The sequence below is a fragment of the Ostrea edulis genome, chromosome 6 (assembly GCF_947568905.1).
Source record: "Ostrea edulis chromosome 6, xbOstEdul1.1, whole genome shotgun sequence".
In the NCBI taxonomy this organism is placed as follows: domain Eukaryota; kingdom Metazoa; phylum Mollusca; class Bivalvia; order Ostreida; family Ostreidae; genus Ostrea; species Ostrea edulis.
In genome coordinates, this window is record NC_079169.1 from 10,644,256 (window position 1) to 10,665,067 (window position 20,812).

At 34.8% G+C, this 20,812-nt stretch overlaps 1 protein-coding gene and 1 non-coding gene across 2 annotated transcripts; both read right to left on the reverse strand.

The window, feature by feature from the left end:
• Positions 1-106: 106 nt before the first annotated feature.
• Positions 107-20,607, reverse strand: LOC125645992 (all trans-polyprenyl-diphosphate synthase PDSS1-like). Its single transcript, XM_048872078.2, has 10 exons — positions 20,447-20,607; positions 17,590-17,727; positions 17,198-17,331; positions 16,882-17,020; positions 15,578-15,689; positions 10,693-10,802; positions 9,744-9,824; positions 7,454-7,564; positions 721-804; positions 107-393 (listed from the first exon to the last, which is right to left on the reverse strand). The coding sequence occupies exons 1-10, from the start codon at positions 20,579-20,581 to the stop codon at positions 253-255; spliced, it is 1,185 nt and encodes a 394-aa protein (XP_048728035.1). The 5' UTR covers positions 20,582-20,607; the 3' UTR covers positions 107-252.
• Trnal-aag (transfer RNA leucine (anticodon AAG)) lies at positions 12,185-12,256 on the reverse strand. The gene has a single exon. It is a non-coding gene; the product is annotated as a tRNA-Leu (tRNA).
• Positions 20,608-20,812: the final 205 nt, after the last annotated feature.

Consider the following 20,812-nt stretch of genomic DNA (forward strand, 5'->3'; position numbering starts at 1 on the left):
TATACATAATTATATTCTGTTGCAAAATTGATATCAGGTTAGGGTTATCTAAAGCACCATGGACCATGTCTTACAGCTGATTTATTTCTATGACAAAAACGAATCACTCTTTTACATAATTTATTCTTTCTTTAAGAAATGGGAAAACATGTTATGGGGAATTGCAAGCAATTTGATAAAATACTATAATATAAAACCCTAACAATATATCTTAACAAATAAAGACCACTGAGTCCCCTAAGATTCTCGGTGTTATTTATTCCTGCTAAGCACCATGGAGGCTACTTGTTCTAACGCGTCCCTGGCTTCAGAGGGTTTTAGTTCATCCAATAAGCCTATCGCTGCAGCACTGTGTGCCTCTGCTAATAGTCTGGTTTGGTAAACACCATCACTCTGAAAAGAAAATCAAGGGTGATATACAGTTAGAAATGGAGAGAAAAGTGCTTTTAAAGGCTGAATACTGTACTGCACAAATTATATCGTGCATAAATTATATTTGTATCAATTGTTCATTCAAATATCTCTTTATCTATATTTCTCATATTTTTGAATTTACATCTCAGGCAATTTAACACACAGATATAAAATGAAGGAAAACAATTAAAGAAAACAAAGAAGCCCATTTGATTAAGTACTGCACAGTTAGTAACGATTGTTTTCAGTCTTTTCTAAAAAATTTACCAGCCTTAAATATTACAATTTGTGAATATATTGTTTTACCTTAGCGACTAATAATCTGGCTAATTCTACATCTCCTTCATGACAAAACCGTCTCATTATCAAAGCATTCAGTTCTCTGTGTTCCTGTAAGAAAAGGATCTCCATAATACCTGTTCATTTCTACCATTGCCACAGAAAAAAATTCATGGCAATGTTTTGTTCTAGTATATATCATGAATATTGAATTGAATTTTAGACTTAAATTTTTGACACACATAATCATTTTGTGATGACTCGGCTCTATATTTTTCTAAAACTTACTCAAAATAGGAGTTAGAAATGTTCAGTTGGCTGTTACAAAAAAAAAAAACACCACAGGATATAAAAGAAGCAGAATCATAATTAATACAAGTCGGATCAATTTATTACTGATATTTGACATGCAGATTCATGAAGTATTTTTATAGTCAGATAAAAGTTTCCTTCTCATAAAAAGAAAACAGGCTAGTTTTGAATGTATTCAAAACAGTAAGACGAAAAACATGCCTTTCCATTCAAACATGGTTTCTGAGAGCAAATTCATGTCACATGTACCATTGGAAAGGAATGACCCTACTAAATGTCACATTATTTGGAAAGTGGTAAAAGATCACAACAGTACTAAATAGTATTGATGGAAAGCTGGTGTCTGGAGGATTACAACTACTACACACCTAAACCCCCTCACTTGCACTGCAAAAAACCTGCTTACCAATATTCATATTTCTCTGTATCTATTACAACATTTGTCAGTAAGATTTGACATTTCAGTAACATTTGTAAGATTTAACATTTGTCTGTAACATTTGTCAGTATGATTTGACATTTGTCAGTAAGATCTGATATCTGTCAGTAAGATTTGCAAGTGAGATTTAGATTTTTCATTACAGTACTTTAAAAAAAAAAATTTGAGAAAAATTAATATCAACAACTAGTACATTCATTGCAGGGTTTGTGCATTGAAAAAATAAACTTGTAATTTCCTTTAATTTCATAGTCCAACCCACTGATATGAGAAGTTGCTGATTTGCATGCAAGATAGAAATTCAAAATTTTAAAAAAAAACCCAGTTGCAAATGTGAAGAATGAACAATGTGAACACTGCATTTTAAAAATCCACAATCTTAATGTAATATGGAGAAGCAGTAAAATTACATAGGTCTATCATAAACAAGGTTTTGATAAGTCAACTAAAAGTTAATGTCAAGTTGACAATGACGTAAAACATGGCACTGTTCAAAAGGATTGCTCTTGCTAGATATTCTAATATCAAAACCCCTCAATCCCTTTTTAAATTTTACATTGTCATATTAAAAGGCCCTCTCACTTCTGGTTGAATAGCTGTATGCAATGTTAAAATAAAACTAAAATTTCACAAGTCTTCCTAGTAACATGAAATCGAGATGTATGTTATCATTCAGAATTAAATATTCTCTCAAAAATATCCAGACAATACGCAACTTCCGAGAGCTCTTCTGTGATAGAGGTAAGTTCAGTGTTCTGTTGAACACTTGAGTGGGTACAAGATGTATACATATACTATAGACTAGCTATATAAATACGGATAAAAGTAATGAAAGTGTAAATTTTGTTTATATCAGCCGTTGGTATACATTAAACTGACCATATAAAGAATAATATTTGATTGAATTAGGCCATTAAATTAAATATGAAATTTTTTTATTTCCTCTTCTGCATGAATGATATCTTAATCAAAGAAAAAAGGTGATTATCAATTTTTGTTAGAACTATTTTATTATTAAATACTAATAACGTTACTAATATTGTTACTAATATTTTGAGTCCCTGCAGTTTGGGTGGTTGCATGATGTCTGATAATCAGCCTTTAGGCAATATATGAAGGTAGCGATAAGCATTTGTACCCAGCGCCTGTTGACGGTAGTATGTTTTGGGTCTCACTGTGCGTAAAAGTTCCACAAAGGGAAAGAACCATTGGGCAACTCGGAAATTGCGCCTTGATTGAAATACGATTTGCTCTAAAAATCTATTGTCATGATTCAACAGTCAGGACAAATTGCGTGTTCCCTAAAAATAAAGTGAACAGAAAATTTGTTTACATTTAAGAAATGAATTTCATTTTTGAAAATAAATGAAGGTATGGACAGCAACACTTCACATTAGCATACTTCAGGAAACATGTTAGCATTTCATGAAAAGTATGACATGAAGCATTGCAGTTCATACCCTCACATATTTTTGACAAGAGTACTTTAAATGGTACATACTAGTATATAGGGTATTTTGTTTATAAGATGTTTGTTTTGTGACATTGATTAGCCACCAAGGCAAAAGTGCCAGGAGTTGTAGAACTTTAATTAAGGTGGTATCAGCCCTCATCAACAGGAGTTGTAGAACTTTAATTAAGGTGGTATCAGCCATCATCAACAGGAGTTGTAGAACTTTAATTAAGGTAGTATCAGCCCTCATCAACAGGAGTTGTAGAACTTCACTTACGGTGGTATCAGCCTTCATCAAGCTATGATATACTTTGTTTTGTAGATAAAGGAAGGTCAGCAATATATTACCTGGTCTTTTAAATTCTCATATCTATTCAGGGTAGCTTATTCAAAATATGGGTTAACCTATAAATCTGTAGATTACCGTATAGCGGGTTTATTCTGCGGATCTAAAATTTGGCAATTTGCTATGCTAATACTTTTAGCGGAATAAATTTTGGCGGACAGAGAAGAGTTGTCTCTTTTTCACATACTGAAGTCGCAATTGGGTGCATATTTGGCGAGTGAAATTTTGGCGGAAAGCTATCTACCGTAACCGCTAAAATAAGCCAAAATTAAAACCCCACAGAAAAAACCCGCTGTACGGTATAGATTTGAACCTCCTAGAATTTGAATTTTTTAATGTAACAGTAAAAAGTACTTTTGCAAAAGTTTATGCAAAATCTTTTACATAAGTTCAATATTATATGAATGTAATACTTTCCTGGGTTCTCATCCCTCAACAAGACATCCACATGTTAAGAATCAAAATCCTTGTAATACATACATTTTTGAATTGGTTTACAAAAGTCCTAGTTTTAAAACTGTGAAAGGAGTTGAAAGAACAAACCATGCACTCAAACTATAATATTTCCTCAAAACTGACAAAGTTCAACAATGTGTAATTTTTTTCAAAAATTGAAGAAAATCAAAATCCTTGCAACATGCACATCTTCAATACCCATACAAACACTCTGTAAGATAAGAGGGTCCTCAATTGAAAACTGTGGGAGGAGTTAGCCAGGCAAATTATGTACCTCCAGATAACATCAATTCTTAGATAAAGGGGCAAAACTCCTCCAAGAGAAGTTAAAATAGATCAAAATTACAAAATGATCAAGAAGCTGCATAGCAAGTTTTCGCTTGATATGTGACAGAGAAATAAAAGGTGTTTAAGAAACCATTTTAGGTTTCAAATAGATTTTTAATACTTTCTATTTATTTCCAAAACCGGTTTTGAACCAGTAAAAAACCAAAACCGTTTTTTCCATTTATCGATCTTAAATTGAAACTAGTTTTAGAAAACTTTGAAACCACCTCTGGATGCAGCTTCACCTGATTTAATTCTGTTCAACATGGCGACCGCAGACGTGTTGATGCTGGAGTGCAGCACTTATCTCCAACAGTTTGATCATATTGAGCTATTGCCGTACTGATCATCGTTGGAAATAAAATGTCTGTATTGCTTGCTAGAGAATAAATGTTTGAATGTTCAGCACCCTAGAGTCATACACTGACCCTGACAATACACATCAAGACAAGAGGCCCGAGGGCCTAGAATCGCTCTTCTGATAAATTGTACAACCCCACCATTTCTATTCTCAGCCTCTTAGTATTCTAAATCTTTAGTTAAATCCTAAGAATTCAAAAAAAGTAGGTCAATGTGACCTACTTTTTGGTTTACACATTTTGAGAACCCAAGAAATATCAACTGACAAAGTTTGATGATTTTAAGCCAATTAGTATCTGAATATTGAAATATAGCTGTCAAATTCCAATCGTAGGTCATGGTGACCTACTTTTTGGTCAGCGAACTCCGAACATGCAAGACCCATCAACTGACAAAGTTTGATGACTGTAGGTCAAATAGTATCTGAAATATATAAATATAGCCATCAAATTCCAAAAGTAGGTCAAGGTGACCTACTTTTTCGTCAACACCCTTCAAACATGCAAGACCCAACAACTGACAAAGTTTGATGACTGTAGGTCAAATAGTATCTGAATTATATAAATATAGCCGTCCAGTTCCAAAAGTAGGTCAAGGTGACCTACTTTTTGGTCGACACCCTTTGAACATGCAAGACGCATCAACTGACAAAGTTTGATGACTGTAGGTCAAATAGTATCTGAAATATATAAATATAGCCGTCCAATTCCAAAAGTAGGTCAAGTTGACCTACTTTTTGGTTGAAACCCTTCGAACATGCAAGACCCAACAACTGACAAAGTTTGATGACTGTAGGTCAAATAGTATCTGAAATATATAAATATAGCCGTCCAATTCCAAAAGTAGGTCAAGGTGACCTACTTTTTGGTCGAAACCCTTCGAACATGCAAGACCCATCAACTGACAAAGTGTGATGACTGTAGGTCAAATAGTATCTGAAATATATAAATATAGCCGTCAAATTCCAAAAGTAGGTCAAGGTGACCTACTTTTTGGTCGACACACTCCGTAGACTCAAGATGCATCAACTGTCAACGTTTGATGATTGTAGGTCAATTAGTGACTGAAACATAAATATAACTGTCAAATGCCAAAAGTAGGTCACAGTGACCTACTTTTTGGTCGATACACTCCGAAGACTCAAGATGCATCAACTGACAAAGTTTGATGATTGTAGGTCAAATAGTATCTGAAATATAGTAATTTAGCTGTCAAATACCAAACGTAGGTCACGGTGACCTACTTTTTGATCGACACAAACCGAAGACTGAAGATGCATCAACTGACAAAGTTTGATGATCCTAGGTTTTACAGTGCCCAAAATATGCATCTAAAATTGAAAATGTGAAATTTGAATATCTGCAAAATTCAAAAAGTAGGTCACTGTGACCTACTTTTTTTTATAAATATGTTTCAAGGGCTCAAGATGCATCAACTTACAAGATTTGATATTCTAAACCTCTCGGTATTTGAAATAACAACTTAAAATATATCTATAAATGATAAGCCATAAAATTCAGAAAGTAGGTCACGGTGACCTATTTTTCAGTTGACGCATTTCAAGGTCCCATGATCCACCAACTGACAAGTTTTGATGATCATAGGCTTCAAAGTGTCCAAGATATGCATCAAAATTAATTTTAAAATAAATACCTGCAAAATTCAAAAAGTAGGTCACCGTGACCTACTTTTGAGACAACTTGACACAACGTCCTAAGATGCATCAACTGTCAAAATTTGATGATCCTAGTCCTTATAATGACTAAAATATCAAAGATTTAAGGAAATATAAATTTAGGTAAACTTTGAAGTGACCTTGAGACCACGCGCTTTGCCCCAGGGTAATGCCTTGAACAATTTTTAATCTACAACATATCCTCATCCTTATGTGTAAGTTTGGTGATAATCTGCCCAGTGGTTCTTGAGGAGAAGATTTTTTAGCAACCACTATTTTTGTTTGTATTTTCCTGATTATCTCCCCTTGTTAAAGGGTCACATCCCTCTATTTAGTATGTATGAAAGCCCTTGGGCCAATGATACCCTGTAACAAATTTGAAAGAAATTGGCCAAGGGGTTCTTGAGTTATAGCCCTTTTTCTAAAAAGTTTACGCACACCGCACAAATGGCCATAGCATTAGCTCTTTGAGCCTTTGGCTCAGAAGAGCTAAACATGCATACTTGCGTTACATACTGTCTATAATTAAGTGGATACATAACTTTCTTGATGTTTAGTTGGTGTGCGAAATGGAATTTGAGAACCAGCTATGGCACCAAGTACTCTGGAAACTTTTTCAAATGTTGAAACTTAGTAAAAGTCTTGTTTACTCGATAACCAGAAGGCCATTAGAAGTGGCCTTAATGCAAAACATGTTACAGACTAAATGTGTTTCACAAAATTGAAAAGTGTCGCCTCACACACTCCAAATATATCTGCAATTGTTTGTAGCGTTAGCTGTATAGAAACATATTTGATAAAAATCAACAATTGTTTTTCAACTGTGGTTTTCATAAAACCATCATGATCTCCATATATCAAATATGGAGCTAACTTGGTAACTAGGGAATGAAAGGTATGACTATTCATCCTAAATCTGTCGCAGAAATCATCCATTCTCCACAAGGGCAGTATTGCCTCAACATAATTTGTGATGTTTTTTAAAACCAAAACTTTCCATTTAGTGCCAAACCATTAAACTGTTTTCGAACTTAATGAACCTAAACTCAAACTAGTTTTTGATAAATAAAGTCACTCAAAATTTCTCTGGATGACAGACAAATGGACAAGGTGATTTCAGAATACTAATGGATAAATAAAAAAGCCAATCTGTGTTCTGATAACAACCTTCTTTCTATTGGGTTTTGATATGTATTGTAAAATGTCATAAAAAATGCTTATCTTGGAAATGGGAATCTTCTTTATGATAACTAAAATAAACTGCACCATTAGGCCATCATGAATTATTTGTCATATTTCCCTATAGATGAATTAGTAATGGAGTAATGGAGGCCTTTGATGGAACAGAAGTAATTGATTGATTATATTATTTTGGTGTCTGAGATTCCCTACCTGAGCTGCATACAGTACTGGAGCAGTGGCAAGTCCAAGCTTGAGATCAGCTGCCGTGGGTTTTCCCATAATACTCTCATGGGATGTAAAGTCTAATAGATCATCAATTAGCTGCAATTGGAAAAGTTTTATCAAGTGAAACTTCTCTAAACTGGCCAGGTGCCAGATTGAATGAAACGGCTGGAGTAGAAGAGTGGCCGGTCTACTGAGAAATTAGCATCTAGTGATACTTGATCTCAATCATCATTAGATATATCTTCTTCCATGAATTAATATAGAAAACAAACACTTATCTTAATAAGAAACAGTAAAAACAATATGTTCCCTAACTTTGTTTGGGGAACGTAATTAGTGCAAGTCATTTCAAACACAGGGATGTCTCATCATCTGCCAACAGAGGGCAGTTATCTCCCAATCATAATATAAACAAATACGAAGTGATTTTCTTGCTCAAATTAGACAGTCCAAATTCTATATTACTCAACTGATCTAAAGTTATCAATTTTAATATCTTGATAAAAGTTAAAGAAAATGTAATGAAAACCAACCACGTCTTTTGTTTTTTCATATTTTCCCCCAAGTAGCTAAGTACCAATTTTAGTATTCAATAATTGAATGTTCCAAGAAGCACCCAGTTAACGAGCAGCTTGTTGACTTCCCTACATCTTATACTTAAACTAATTATAATTGTGAACATCCCTATACTTTAAATACTTCAACTAATTACAATTGTGAACATCTCTATACTTCAAATACTTCAACTAATTATAATTGTGAACATCTCTCTACTTTAAATACTTCAACTAATTATAATTGTGAACATCCCTATACTTTAAGTACTTCAACTAATTATAATTGTGAACATCTCTATACTTTAAATACTTCAACTAATTATAATTGTGAACATCTCTATACTTTAAATACTTCAACTAATTATAATTGTGAACATCCCTATACTTTAAATACTTCAACTAATTATAATTGTGAACATCTCTCTACTTTAAATACTTCAACTAATTATAATTGTGAACATCCCTATACTTTAAGTACTTCAACTAATTATAATTGTGAACATCTCTATACTTTAAATACTTCAACTAATTATAATTGTGAACATCTCTATACTTTAAATACTTCAACTAATTATAATTGTGAACATCTCTATACTTTAAATACTTCAACTAATTACAACTGTTGACTTCCCTATAAACTTATACTTTCATTAATTATGATATAAAGGTCATAAGGTGTGATGTATAATTTTTTTTTACAAAGCAACTCTATGTGAGAGTCAGAATATCTTGCACATCTAGATATGATGATATTACACGTCTAGATATGATGATATTACACGTCTAGATATGATGATATTACATGTCTAGATATGATTTTTTTTTTTTTTTTTTTTTAGGTTCATACAACATTTATTCACATTATGACAGTCAGGGTTTTAACATCATGCCCTTACAAACCCACCTGACTAGGGGGTACAGGGTATTTTATCTACCATTTACTCACACATCCACTCTAATAGGCATTCATTCAAAGATAGGAAAAAAGGAAGAGAATTAGAAAGGAATGAAATTACTCTGGCTTATCATATGTACACTATACAAAATAATATTAATCTAATAGGTTGTCACAAGCTAAAGGTTTTAAATGTATAACAAATGTACTGTTATGACATTGATAATAACTTCCGATGATATACATAGGCTAATTAATATATACAATTACATATTATATATTCTGGATGATCTAAAATCTATAAATCTTTTAATTTATGAAATGTATTCCATGTCTAGATATGATGATATTACACGCCTAGGTATGATGATATTACACGCCTAGGTATGATGATATTACACGTCTAGGTATGATGATATTACACGCCTAGGTATGATGATATTACACGCCTAGGTATGATGATATTACACGCCTAGGTATGATGATATTACACGTCTAGGTATGATGATATTACACGCCTAGGTATGATGATATTACACGCCTAGGTATGATGATATAACACGCCTAGGTATGATGATATTACACGCCTAGGTATGATGATATTACACGTCTAGGTATGATGATATTACACGTCTAGATATGATGATATTACACGTCTAGATATGATGATATTACACGTCTAGATATGATGATATTACACGTCTAGATACGATGATATTACACGCCTAGATATGATGATATTACATATAGATGTTCACTCAGCAGAATACAGAGTTCATCTAAAGAACTCTTACACTTTCCAGAACTCTTAATTTCAGTCTACCTGAAAGGCCATTCCTATATTACGTCCATATTCGAAAGCAACCCGAGTTACTTCTTCACTGCAGTTACTTAAAACAGCAACCTACAATAGAAAGTAATGTCAGTGTATTTCCACTCTACACAAAGCCTCCAAAGTATAACAGGGTCTATTTTCCCTGCAGATGTCCCCCATGGGATCCATTATTGGGTATAACAGTCTATTTTCCCTACAGATGTCCCCCATGGGATCCATTATTGAGTATAACGGTCTATTTTCCCTACAGATGTCCCCCACGGGATCCATTATTGAGTATAACAGGGTCTATTTTCCCTGCAGCTGTCCCCCATGGGATCCATTATTGAGTATAACAGGGTCTATTTTCCCTACAGATGTCCACCACGGGATCCATTATAAAGTATAACAGGGTCTATTTTCCCTACAGATGTCCCTCACAGGACTCATTATTGAGTATAACGGAGTCTATTTCCCCCCGGGACTCATTATTGAGTATAAAAGGGTCTATTTCCCCCCGGGACTTATTATTGAGTATAACAGGGTCTATTTTCCCTACAGATGTCCCCCACGGGATCCATTATTGAGTATAACAGGGTCTATTTCCCCCCGGGACTCATTATTGAGTATAACAGGGTCTATTTTCCCTACAGATGTCCTCCATGGGACTACTATTATTAACCTTTACATCAAATTGCCTTATGTTTTCCCGTGTCAGTGAATAGGTAGATTAAATGTCTAAAGTTAGGATGCTTTGACAGAACTCTGTCCTCACATGTTAGCTGCTAACTTTGGGATATTTTTTGTCCTGTTATGGATGTAGCTTCTAATGTCAATACTTTTTGCTTCTCTCTCAAACACGGTCACACCACAAGACATATACAGCACCTTATCAGTAAAAGCTGGAGCATTGAATATCTGTTTTAAATGATCCATCATAAAAACAATTCAAACCTACTGCTTTACAACTATTGGCTATAAGACTGGCAGTTTTCTTGAATGTTTTCTTGAGGTAATGATTGAACCTATCATTAGGTTCCTCCTTTGATCCTAGCTGCATGAATTCTCCTGTTGAGATACAGAAAAATATTTTGATATCTTGACAGATCAGAAATCATTTAATTGTGACACACGGATATTGGATAAAAATGCTGACTCATCATTTTTAGTTTTGTTCTCCTTACTGGTTAAGTACTTAGAAAGATACAAGTTTTGATTAAAAAGCTCTTCTGTGTTGGAGGTGCATTTAGTCACACTTTAGACACTGAAGTGGGATAGAGTACACTTATAGTCAGTTAGGAAGACAATGACAAATGCAAAGAGTATCTTATGTTTAAAGATATGACTATAAAAAATATATAATTCGATTGAAATACGATAAACTTTTTCCATATGTAAAGTATATGTTTTAAGTGACCTTGACCTTTCCAACATGACCTTGAGCCTTGATCTTGATTCAAAAAGCCATTTGCATGTTACTTTTTTGTGTACTATATGATCAATACCTTTCAGAAACTGTTGAAATGAGGAACATTTTCAAAATAAAAGGAATAAGTTCCGAGTGACCTTAACCTTTCCAAAATGATATTGGTCAAAAAGTTCCTTGTCCAATATCTGTGATCAATTATGATCAATATCTAATAAAAGATTTAGAAGATGGGAACTTTTATACCGAAAACTGTTGAAATAAAGAAATTGTATAAGTTCTGAATTACCTTGACCTTTCCAAATGACCTTGAGAGACCTTAGTCTACAAGTATTTGTCTCAAGGATCAATTATATTAATTTTTGATGAAAGCTAGGTTTAGGAGATGAGCTTGGATGGATGAAAGGATAGATATGGCAGTGACTATTATATGCTCTCTGAAATTTTTCAGTGAGCTTTAAAAAATCTTCTTAACTTTTAAAGTTGGATACTTAAATATGACTTTGTTATATATCAAATTGAAGTATTTACTCTAATAAGCTATAACTTTAGAAGCAAAATTAATCACTTTTCAAAATATACCACGGGAATTATGTAACTTAGTTTGATGATCTTAGTCTTATTAGTACTTTTCTCCTTCATGATAACCCATGAAAGTATGACCTTTGACCTTGAAATATAACAAGCAGTTCCCTCTCACCTAGGGGAACATGTGTACCAGATTTTATAATCCAAGCCTTAGTAGTGTAACAGGAAAGGAGAAAATGCAATGGACCAGAACAAGGTTCGAACTCTGGGCCCCCTGAATCTCTAGTCATGTCCTCTACCAACTGAGCTATCAGGTAACTGGTTGACAGCAATCGAACATGGCTGACTGCTACATTCCTCCCTCCTTAAATCTCTTTACACTTGAATATAGAAACAGGCAGGACTTTCACCTGCAAATCCAAGAATGGTCTACACCACCAAGAATGTAATGTAAATCCTGGTCACGGCACCAAATGTAACAGGGAGAACATGCAACTGACCAGACAGGGATACGAACCCTGGCCCCCTGAATCTTTGTCAGGTGCTCTACCAACTGAGCTAACTGGCCACCAGTGATCGACCCTGGCTGACCACTACAGTAGTACTCTTTTAAAGTGATATTAAATGCGAGATTACCACACAGAACCACAGCACCCTACTGTAATACAAACTGTCAATGTTCAGGGTTTAAACTTAGCACTTGAACACTTGCCAAATGCGAGTAAAATTTTGTGTGGGTGCCTAAAGTCGCTGTCTCACTTGCCCACATGGCGAGTGAATTTTCTGAATCGGAATCAGTCATAATTGTATCGGCTTCGGTAACCAGTATATCTTTAGCGACCAGACACTTTTCTGAGAGTTATTTACAAGCTGAATTTAAGCGTTTTGTAGACCTCTTCTAAAATGAAAGTAAACCAAGCACGATTTTTACCCAGTCAATCGTCAAGATCACTGTCAAAACAGCTGAAAGATTTTAAACTTGCAGAAAAAAAAAAGATCATGACTGTAGTCTTCATGATGATTATGAAGTGGGGATATGAAAAAATAGGCGAAGCTATTGTTAGTACAAAGAAAGCAGCGTCAAGTGAACAAATATTGGGCGTTGGAATACAAATAATTTAATAATGAATGTTTTTGTGGTAGAATATATCTATGTGTATTATGTAAAATAAACAAGAGGCCCATGGGCCACATCGCTCACCTAAGTCACCTTGGTTCAATGATTTGCCCTGTATATTCGTATGTTACATGTAAAACTTTGATCCCTATTATGGTCCCAACCTATCACCAGGGGCCATGAATTTTACAAACTTAAATTTGCACTATGTCAGGGCTCAAAATTAACATGCCCATCAGTCTGTGACTGGTTAAAAGTCTGGCGGACTGACATACATTTGTTTTAGTCAGTCCGATGGGACTGGTTAATTTTCTAAAGCATCATTTTGGAAAATATACTTATGGAATCTTACACATGCATTTGGCATTCCTCTGTAAATATCAGACAAACCCAGTTAGTAAATATAAATCTAAAATAAGTGTTACAATATTGTCTGAGGCACATTGAGTTAGATTCCATTATTTCATTTTAATAACTTTAACGAACAAGAGTACTGCAAACAGTACATAATACGCCTGTGAAATGCTTACATAGGGTGTTTTTCTTGTGCTATAATTTTATAACTTTGCTTCAGGTAGTATCAGCCATCATGAGGATGTGACAAACTTTCATATGAACAAAGGGTCTTAGCTTAAAAATCGAGATTTCCTCAAAATGGACCAAGTTCAACAACCTGTAATTTTTTCAAAAATGGAAGAAAATCAAAATCCTTCCCCAGATGCACATCTTCAATACCCATACAAACACTCCACAAAATAAGATGGTCCTCACTTGAAAACTGTGGGAGGAGTTGGGCGGACAAATTATGTACCCTCCATAGAATATTAATTTCCAAATAGACTAAGTTTAACAACCGGTAATTTTCTCAAAATTGTAGAAAATCAAAATCTATCCCACATGCACATCTTCAGTACCTATACAAACACTCCACAAAATAAGAAGGTCCTCACTTGAAAATTGTGGGAGGAGTTGGGCAGACAAATTATGTACCCTCCATAGAATATTAATTTCCAAATAGACTAAGTTTAACAACCTGTAATTTTCTCAAAAATTGTAGAAAATCAAAATCCATCCCACATGCACATCTTCAATACCCATAAAATACTCCACAAAATAAGAAGGTCCTCACTTAAAAACTGGGAGGAGTAGAGCAGACAAATTATGTACCCTCCATATATTAATTGTTTCCAAATAAAAGGGCAAAACTTCTGGAAAAAAGTTCGAAAGTTTCAACATGATATGTGGAAGGGAAATGAAATTATAAAGAGAAAACTTCGAATGGACGGATGGTAATACAGACACCATTGTACCATAATACATCCCGTCTAAAGATGGGCGTAAAAAAATGTTTAATTACTTCTGGAAAACTCCAGCTGGACTGGTGACATAAAAAGTTAGCTTCAAGCTCTGTATGCCAGGAAGTTTTCATGTAAATGTCAACTTCTTTGCCCCAATGGTTCTTGAGAAGATTTTCCCTATATATTTCTAAGTAAAACTGTGATCCCCTATTGTGGGCCCCATCCTACCCCCAGGGGACATGATTTTTACAAACTTGAATCTGCCCTATGTCAGGAAGCTTTCATGTAAATGGAAACTTTTCTTAGCCAAGTGGTTCTTGAGAAGAAGATTTTCAAAGATTTTACCAATATATTTGTATGTAAAACTTTGATCTCCTATTGTGGCCCCATCCTACCCCCGTGGGTCATGATTTTAACAAACTTGAATCTCAACTATGTCAGGAAGCTTTCATGTAAATTTGTACTTTCCTAGTCCAGAGGTTCCTGAGGAGAAGATTTTTAAAGATTTTCCTTAAATATTTGTATGTAAAACTTTGTAAGAATGCTTTCATGTAAATTTCAGCTCTTCTGGCTCAGGGGTTCTTGAGAAGAATATTTTTAAATGACCCCACTCTATTTTTGCATTTTTTGGATTATCTCCCCTTTGAAGAGGGCATGGGCCTTCATTTGAACAAACATGAAAGCCCTTTACCCAAGGATGCTTTGTGCCAAGTTTGGCTGAAATTGGCCGAGTAGTTCTGGAGAAGAAGTTGAAAATGTGAAAAGTTTACAGACGGACAGACAGACGGAGGACAACAGACGTTCAGAAAAGCTGTCTTGAGCTTTCAGCTCAGGTGAGCTAAAAAAGTATGGAAACCTATTTTCACTTTCTTTAAATATTACTATGCATGCAAACAGTATAATGAAACAAACGGACACAAAATATATGATCCATTCACGTCTCATGGATTTCTCACATTATATTTCATCAGATGTGGGCTAGCATGTTTTGTTGTGGGCTCCCAGAAATAACATTTCAGGGGTCCACATGGCTCCTGGAAATTTCAGTTAAGTTTCAACCCTGTATGTTGGTCAAATATGTGTATCAAGTTTGATCATCTTAGTCTTATTCGTATTGTTGCTACCTGGTATCTTGTTTTGTGTCTACAAAATAACTCATTTATGTCTGTCATGACATTTGATTATGAAAACCAACAGGCTTCTTCTTTCTCTCACCATTAGGGTATATCAAATTTCATGATTCTAGTCTTATGAGGACTATCTTTATCTGACCCACAAGGTGCTGGCAGATGTGCAGACAGACCCCCTGCATCATAACAAACTACAATCTGTCTCAGTTGGGCGTATAAAACTATACGTTCCTGTTTGGAAGATGGAGCTTCTCGACTGTTAGCATTTAATTCAATTTTGTGTCACTGACCACAGTTCACTTCATGCACTAAATTAAGACAAACACTGAAAACATTAATCTTACCCCTGACCAAATCCTCGATGACCTGAGACAGTATTTTGACCACTTCTTCATTTCGAAGCTGGGCCAGAAGTATTGATGATACAGAAAGAATGTAGTCTCCCACCAATATAGCCTGTAATGAAAAAAGTCAAAAGTTTAATCAACAAGTTTCATTGACAGTTGCATGATTCCACAGAGATCACATCTTACTCTGCTTCATGTTACTCACGCTTCATCATAGAATATCAAAACCTCATAATCTTGTAGTTCATTATTTTAAATTGTTTAATCTTGTAATCAGCTGTGCAACAAATCTATAACATGATGCTCATACCAATAAATTTTACTGTGAAAATTTACACAACAGTGATCTTTTTTGCAATCTCTTTTTCACCATTTATTTATGGAAATACTCTCTTGCTTGGAACTCTACATCTAAAATACTTGAAATCAGAACAAAGTAAGGTCAAAAATTTCGGAATATTGAATAGTTAGTATTGTAACATATTGGATATTTTGACCAATAATATTAAATTAATTGTTATTATCACCTAATCTGCTAAATAGATTTAAAGAAGGTATCCCAGCATACCTTAATTTATCTGCTATATAAATTGATATTTTTTAGATTTCCAACTTTAATCAGCAGAGAAAGGTACACAAATTTAGCAGGGATGAAACAGTTCATCATGTGACCTACTATTACACGATTATGTGACAAACTGTTTCCCTGTCACTTGATGAACTATTTCTCTGTCATATGAGGAACTATTGGCAGATTAACAGAATAGGTAATAAAACAATTAATTCATGCCTACTAGATAAACAGTCAAAACTATTGCTCCACGGTAGTGGCGAAGACCCGGGAAACTGTTCTCAGAGGCCGTAAGTCAAGGACAACAGTTTCCTGAGTCTTCATCACTACCAAGGGGCAATAGTTTTGACTGTTTCCTCAAGTAGGCATGAAATAATTGTATATTGTCAGATTGAGGATTGATATCATTGAATCGGACAAATAACTGTGTACCTCCACTTAATCCCAGCATACCTTTCTTTATCCCCTCAATCCTAGCATACCCTAATTTCTCTGTCCCCTCAATCCCAGCATACCCTAATTTCTCCGTCCCCTCAATACCAGCATGCCTTTCTCTGTCCCCTCAATCCAAGCATACCTTAATTTCTCTGTCCCCTCAATCCCAGCATACATTTCTCTGTCCCCTCAATCCCAGCATACCTTTCTCTATCCCCTCAATCCCAGCATACCTTAATTTATCTGTCCCCTCAATCCCAGAATACCTTTCTCTGTCCCCTCAATTCCAGCATACCTTTCTCTGTCCCCATCTGTTGTCTACTGTTTGTTTTCCCCGCCTCGTGCAGGAGTTGTCTATCACATCATCGTGTACTAAACTAGCAGTGTGGATCATCTCCGTAATCATGGAAACTTGCTTTTGTGACTGTGAAATACTGCAATCAAAGTTGCAAATTTCTAAGAACATGACAGAATATAACTGGAATACATCTTATGAGAAATACTTGAAGACTCTTATCACAAATGAAGTTCACAAATTAGAGAAAACATACATTCCAAGTTCTTTTAATTCTACAGTTTTTCTTCACAGTGAATTATTAATAACAGCTTACTTATCTATGTTGTTTTCATGTATGTTAAGGGCTTTAGCCATTAGTAACACTATCAGGGGACGAAATGTTTTGCCTTGTCCATCAAAGTAGTATTGAGCCATTTCTCTCAGTTCGGACGTTTGTGTGCTGAATGTCTGTAATTGAATACACATCAATAGATTGAAACATTCATTAATGTAATGGACAATCAATTATGAGAGTAATAAAATGTTCATAATAATTATTTTGTCCTGTTTTTTTGAGGATTTTTTTTTGGCTGAGAGAAAATATTCTTGTCTTGACAGCCAATATTTGACAATTCTTCTCTATGTTGCACAAATGTGTGTATTTCAAAGTCTCCATGACACAAATATCACAGTGCTATATACCTATAACTGGGATTCATGTATCACCTTATTAATATTGCTACATATGTGGTCAATCTCTGGTTTGGCTTGCTGGAATGGGTTGATGTCTGTCATGGTGTCTGTGTGCAGAGTGTCTGAGGAGAATCCTCGTTTTTGCATCATTTTGTACTTGCAAGAAGAAACCTACAACACATCAGAAATTGCTATTCATTTCCTATATACAGAAAAACATGAATGTTATGAAAATTATATACACAATCAAAAGCTGCCCGACCAATCCCATTATGACAAATCCAATACTATAAGTTTTTATATCATGCAATATATAGATTTCAATGGATATTAAACAATTATTGCTAGTTAGATCTAATGTCTCCCTAATTCATCAGTAAAACCAGTCTTAGTTGAGCTCCTTGATTTACAGATCGTGAACAAACAGAAATTTAGAATATACTATTTTATACTGCATAGTTTTGGACAATTGTTGGCACCAAAAACTAAGTCTTTTATTTAAATAGAATTACAGATATCATTTATTTTATTTAAATTATGTCTGTGTTATAGAAGGGGAGAAAATATGATGGACCAGGCTAGGATTCAAAACCAGTTCCCCTGAATATGCAGCCAGTTGCTCTACAAACACAACTAGCTGACCACTCAGCAATCTAGCTGACTGCCATGTCCGTTGCTCCTTAAAGGTCTATAAAGTGCCCAGAGAAATACAACCTAAGACCTTTGTGTTCTGGCAGGCACTTTCCCCTGTCAGTTCAAGGGGGTAGCCCATGGCTCTAAATATAACTGGATAATACAACTGACTACATAGACCTGGTTTCAAAATGGGCTTTCTGAATCTCTAGTTAAGTGTTACATCAACTGAGCTATCTGGCCATCAGCGATACACACTATCACAAGCACCCACCACATTACATAATTAAAGGGGCATGAACACGATTTCAGCTCAAAATTTTCAAATTTTATTTTTTTCATTTTTAATGTTTACAATGCTTAACTAAGGTATTTCTAGGGGTCAGCAAAAAATTTAATGTCAGTTGTGGTACATGGGAGATGCACAGCTCACAATTCTTTGAAATGTAAACAAGACTCGTGCCCTGTTTTAGTTTACAAAGGTTAAATATACTAGTAAAGCTTCACTTAAAGCAGATTTTTCAACTTACAAGTTAATTCTGAACATAATTAAATAGTTTCTAGTGCTTAGCACATATCGTTTTGTTTTAAACATGGTCTTTTCTATTAAGCAATCTATATGTAAACAAAAACATGGCACGAGCCTTGTTTACTTAACAAGGAATTGTGAGTGCTGTATCTCAGGCATAACTCAAAAAACTGATATTCAAATTTTGTTGACCATTAGAAATATTTTAGTAAACATTGTAAACAATAAAAATGGAAAATAAAATTTTGAAAACTTTCAGCTCAAATCGTATCAATGATGTAAGAAGGTACTCTACATCATCATAATGGCTGACTTCCTTTTAAAACATGGATGAAGATATAAATATCAGCAATATTTGCCTATTCATTTAAAAAATTCATTGCCTAGCTGATAGTGATGAAGCGATTGACGCCAACAATTGATTGTCGATCGTTTTTGGCTCTTCGATTATATTTTTCATAATCGATTGTCACCTGTACACTAGTTGATAACTAGTCTGAGATTCTTCTGACTGTTAACCCCGATTTTATATTGTGATATGTGTGGGGCAGAGTCACGAGTGGACTCCATATTGAAAAATGGGAATTCAGCGACACCAGTTATTGTCACTGCTTTGCCCACCTTTCACAGCTTTATTTCACGGGTTTACTTTCAAAGACGCAAGGATTCAGTTATCGAATGATTATTCTACAAGTCAAGCATGACTAATACGATGCTATTGCCATGTAAAAAGCTCTAACACTGACAACTGAAGCATCACTTTGACTTAGGGCGCCTACTTGCCATTTGATTTTTTTGGCGCATGACGTCAGCACACAAATACACAAAATTCCAATTGGTGTCAAAGTAGTCTGACATAATACTCAACCGATAATTGAATCCTATCTAGATCCACGAAATAAAGTTGTAAAAGGTGGGCAAAGCAGCTATATTAGCTGAATTCCCACTTTACAATATGGAGTCCACACTGAATCTCACACTCACATGTCTCGATATAAAAGTCAAAGGCAACACTACTAGCTGAGTAGCTCAGTAGGTTAGCATGTCGGTTACTGAACTGTGGATCACGGGTTCAAGTCCAGCAAGGGTTTCAACATTTTTTTCAGATTGCCTTCTAAAACTGAATTTTGTGACTAAATCAAGTAAATTTGAAAGTTTTCAATTTCAAAAATATTATTGTACATGTATTCTCCGCTTTTCCTCCATATCAATTTTCTCTGGTGTAGTATACCTCCTTAAAATGCTAAAAATTTTAATCTTCACCTAAAACCCTAGTCCGAAATATCTGACGTTTTCCTGGCCTTTTTAATGATTTTGATATTTACTGTGCCTGGCACGGTAAATATCAAAATCATAAAAAAGCCAGGAAAACGTCAGATATTTCGGACTACTAAAATTCATGTAAACTGGATACCATTAAAGTCTTAATCTATTAATTTTCTCTATTTACCATTAAAAAAGACAAGTTTTCAATTAAAAGTTACTTATGCAACATCAGCTGTTCAAGGTTGTGTCTTAGAGGAAATTCTGGCGACCCAATGATAAACATGACAATCACAACATTATTTAACAAAAATTTCCCTCCACATCGTGTAGATGACTTCTGGGTATGCTGTGACACTTGCTATCTGCTGTTACGGTTACAACTAACTACACATCCTATTGAAATTGTGAAGGTCGACAGCACAGTGCCGGGCCGGCCTGGCGGAAACGAGGGGAATCGCCTACCTGCCACGGTCTGTGTCTTCTGTCTGATAAAGTGGTTAGTCTGTTGTTTTCAGCAGTTGATAAACACTTTTGTAAATATCGATTTAAAACTAAAATGTCTCTTATGTTTATCTTCAGTCTGCTGGAAACTGCCATGCTCAAAACGTTATGTAAATAATATTTCGAACACCATGCCCGATAATATTTGTGATAAAAGTATACCCCCCCCCCCCTTCCCATTATCAAATGGTAAATTAAAGACCTATGCTATTCCAGGTATATATTTGATGTACCTGGCGTGTGTAAACAATAAATGGGGTGATAAGTATGCTTCGGAACAAAAACAACTAAGAGAACCTTCAATTATACCATGAAGGGTGAGCCACT

What these genes read in the sequence shown, in the direction of transcription:
- LOC125645992 (XM_048872078.2), bottom strand. Translation starts at nt 20,581, where the DNA reads ATGGCAGTTTCCAGCAGACTGAAGATAAACATAAGAGACATTTTAGTT. An exon ending in CATGAAAACAACATAGATAA is followed by an intron (nt 17,021 to 17,197) that starts GTAAGCTGTTAT and finishes CTTTGATTGCAG; the next exon opens with TATTTCACAGTCACAAAAGC. An exon ending in TAGCCAATAGTTGTAAAGCA is followed by an intron (nt 9,825 to 10,692) that starts GTAGGTTTGAAT and finishes TTTCTATTGTAG; the next exon opens with GTTGCTGTTTTAAGTAACTG.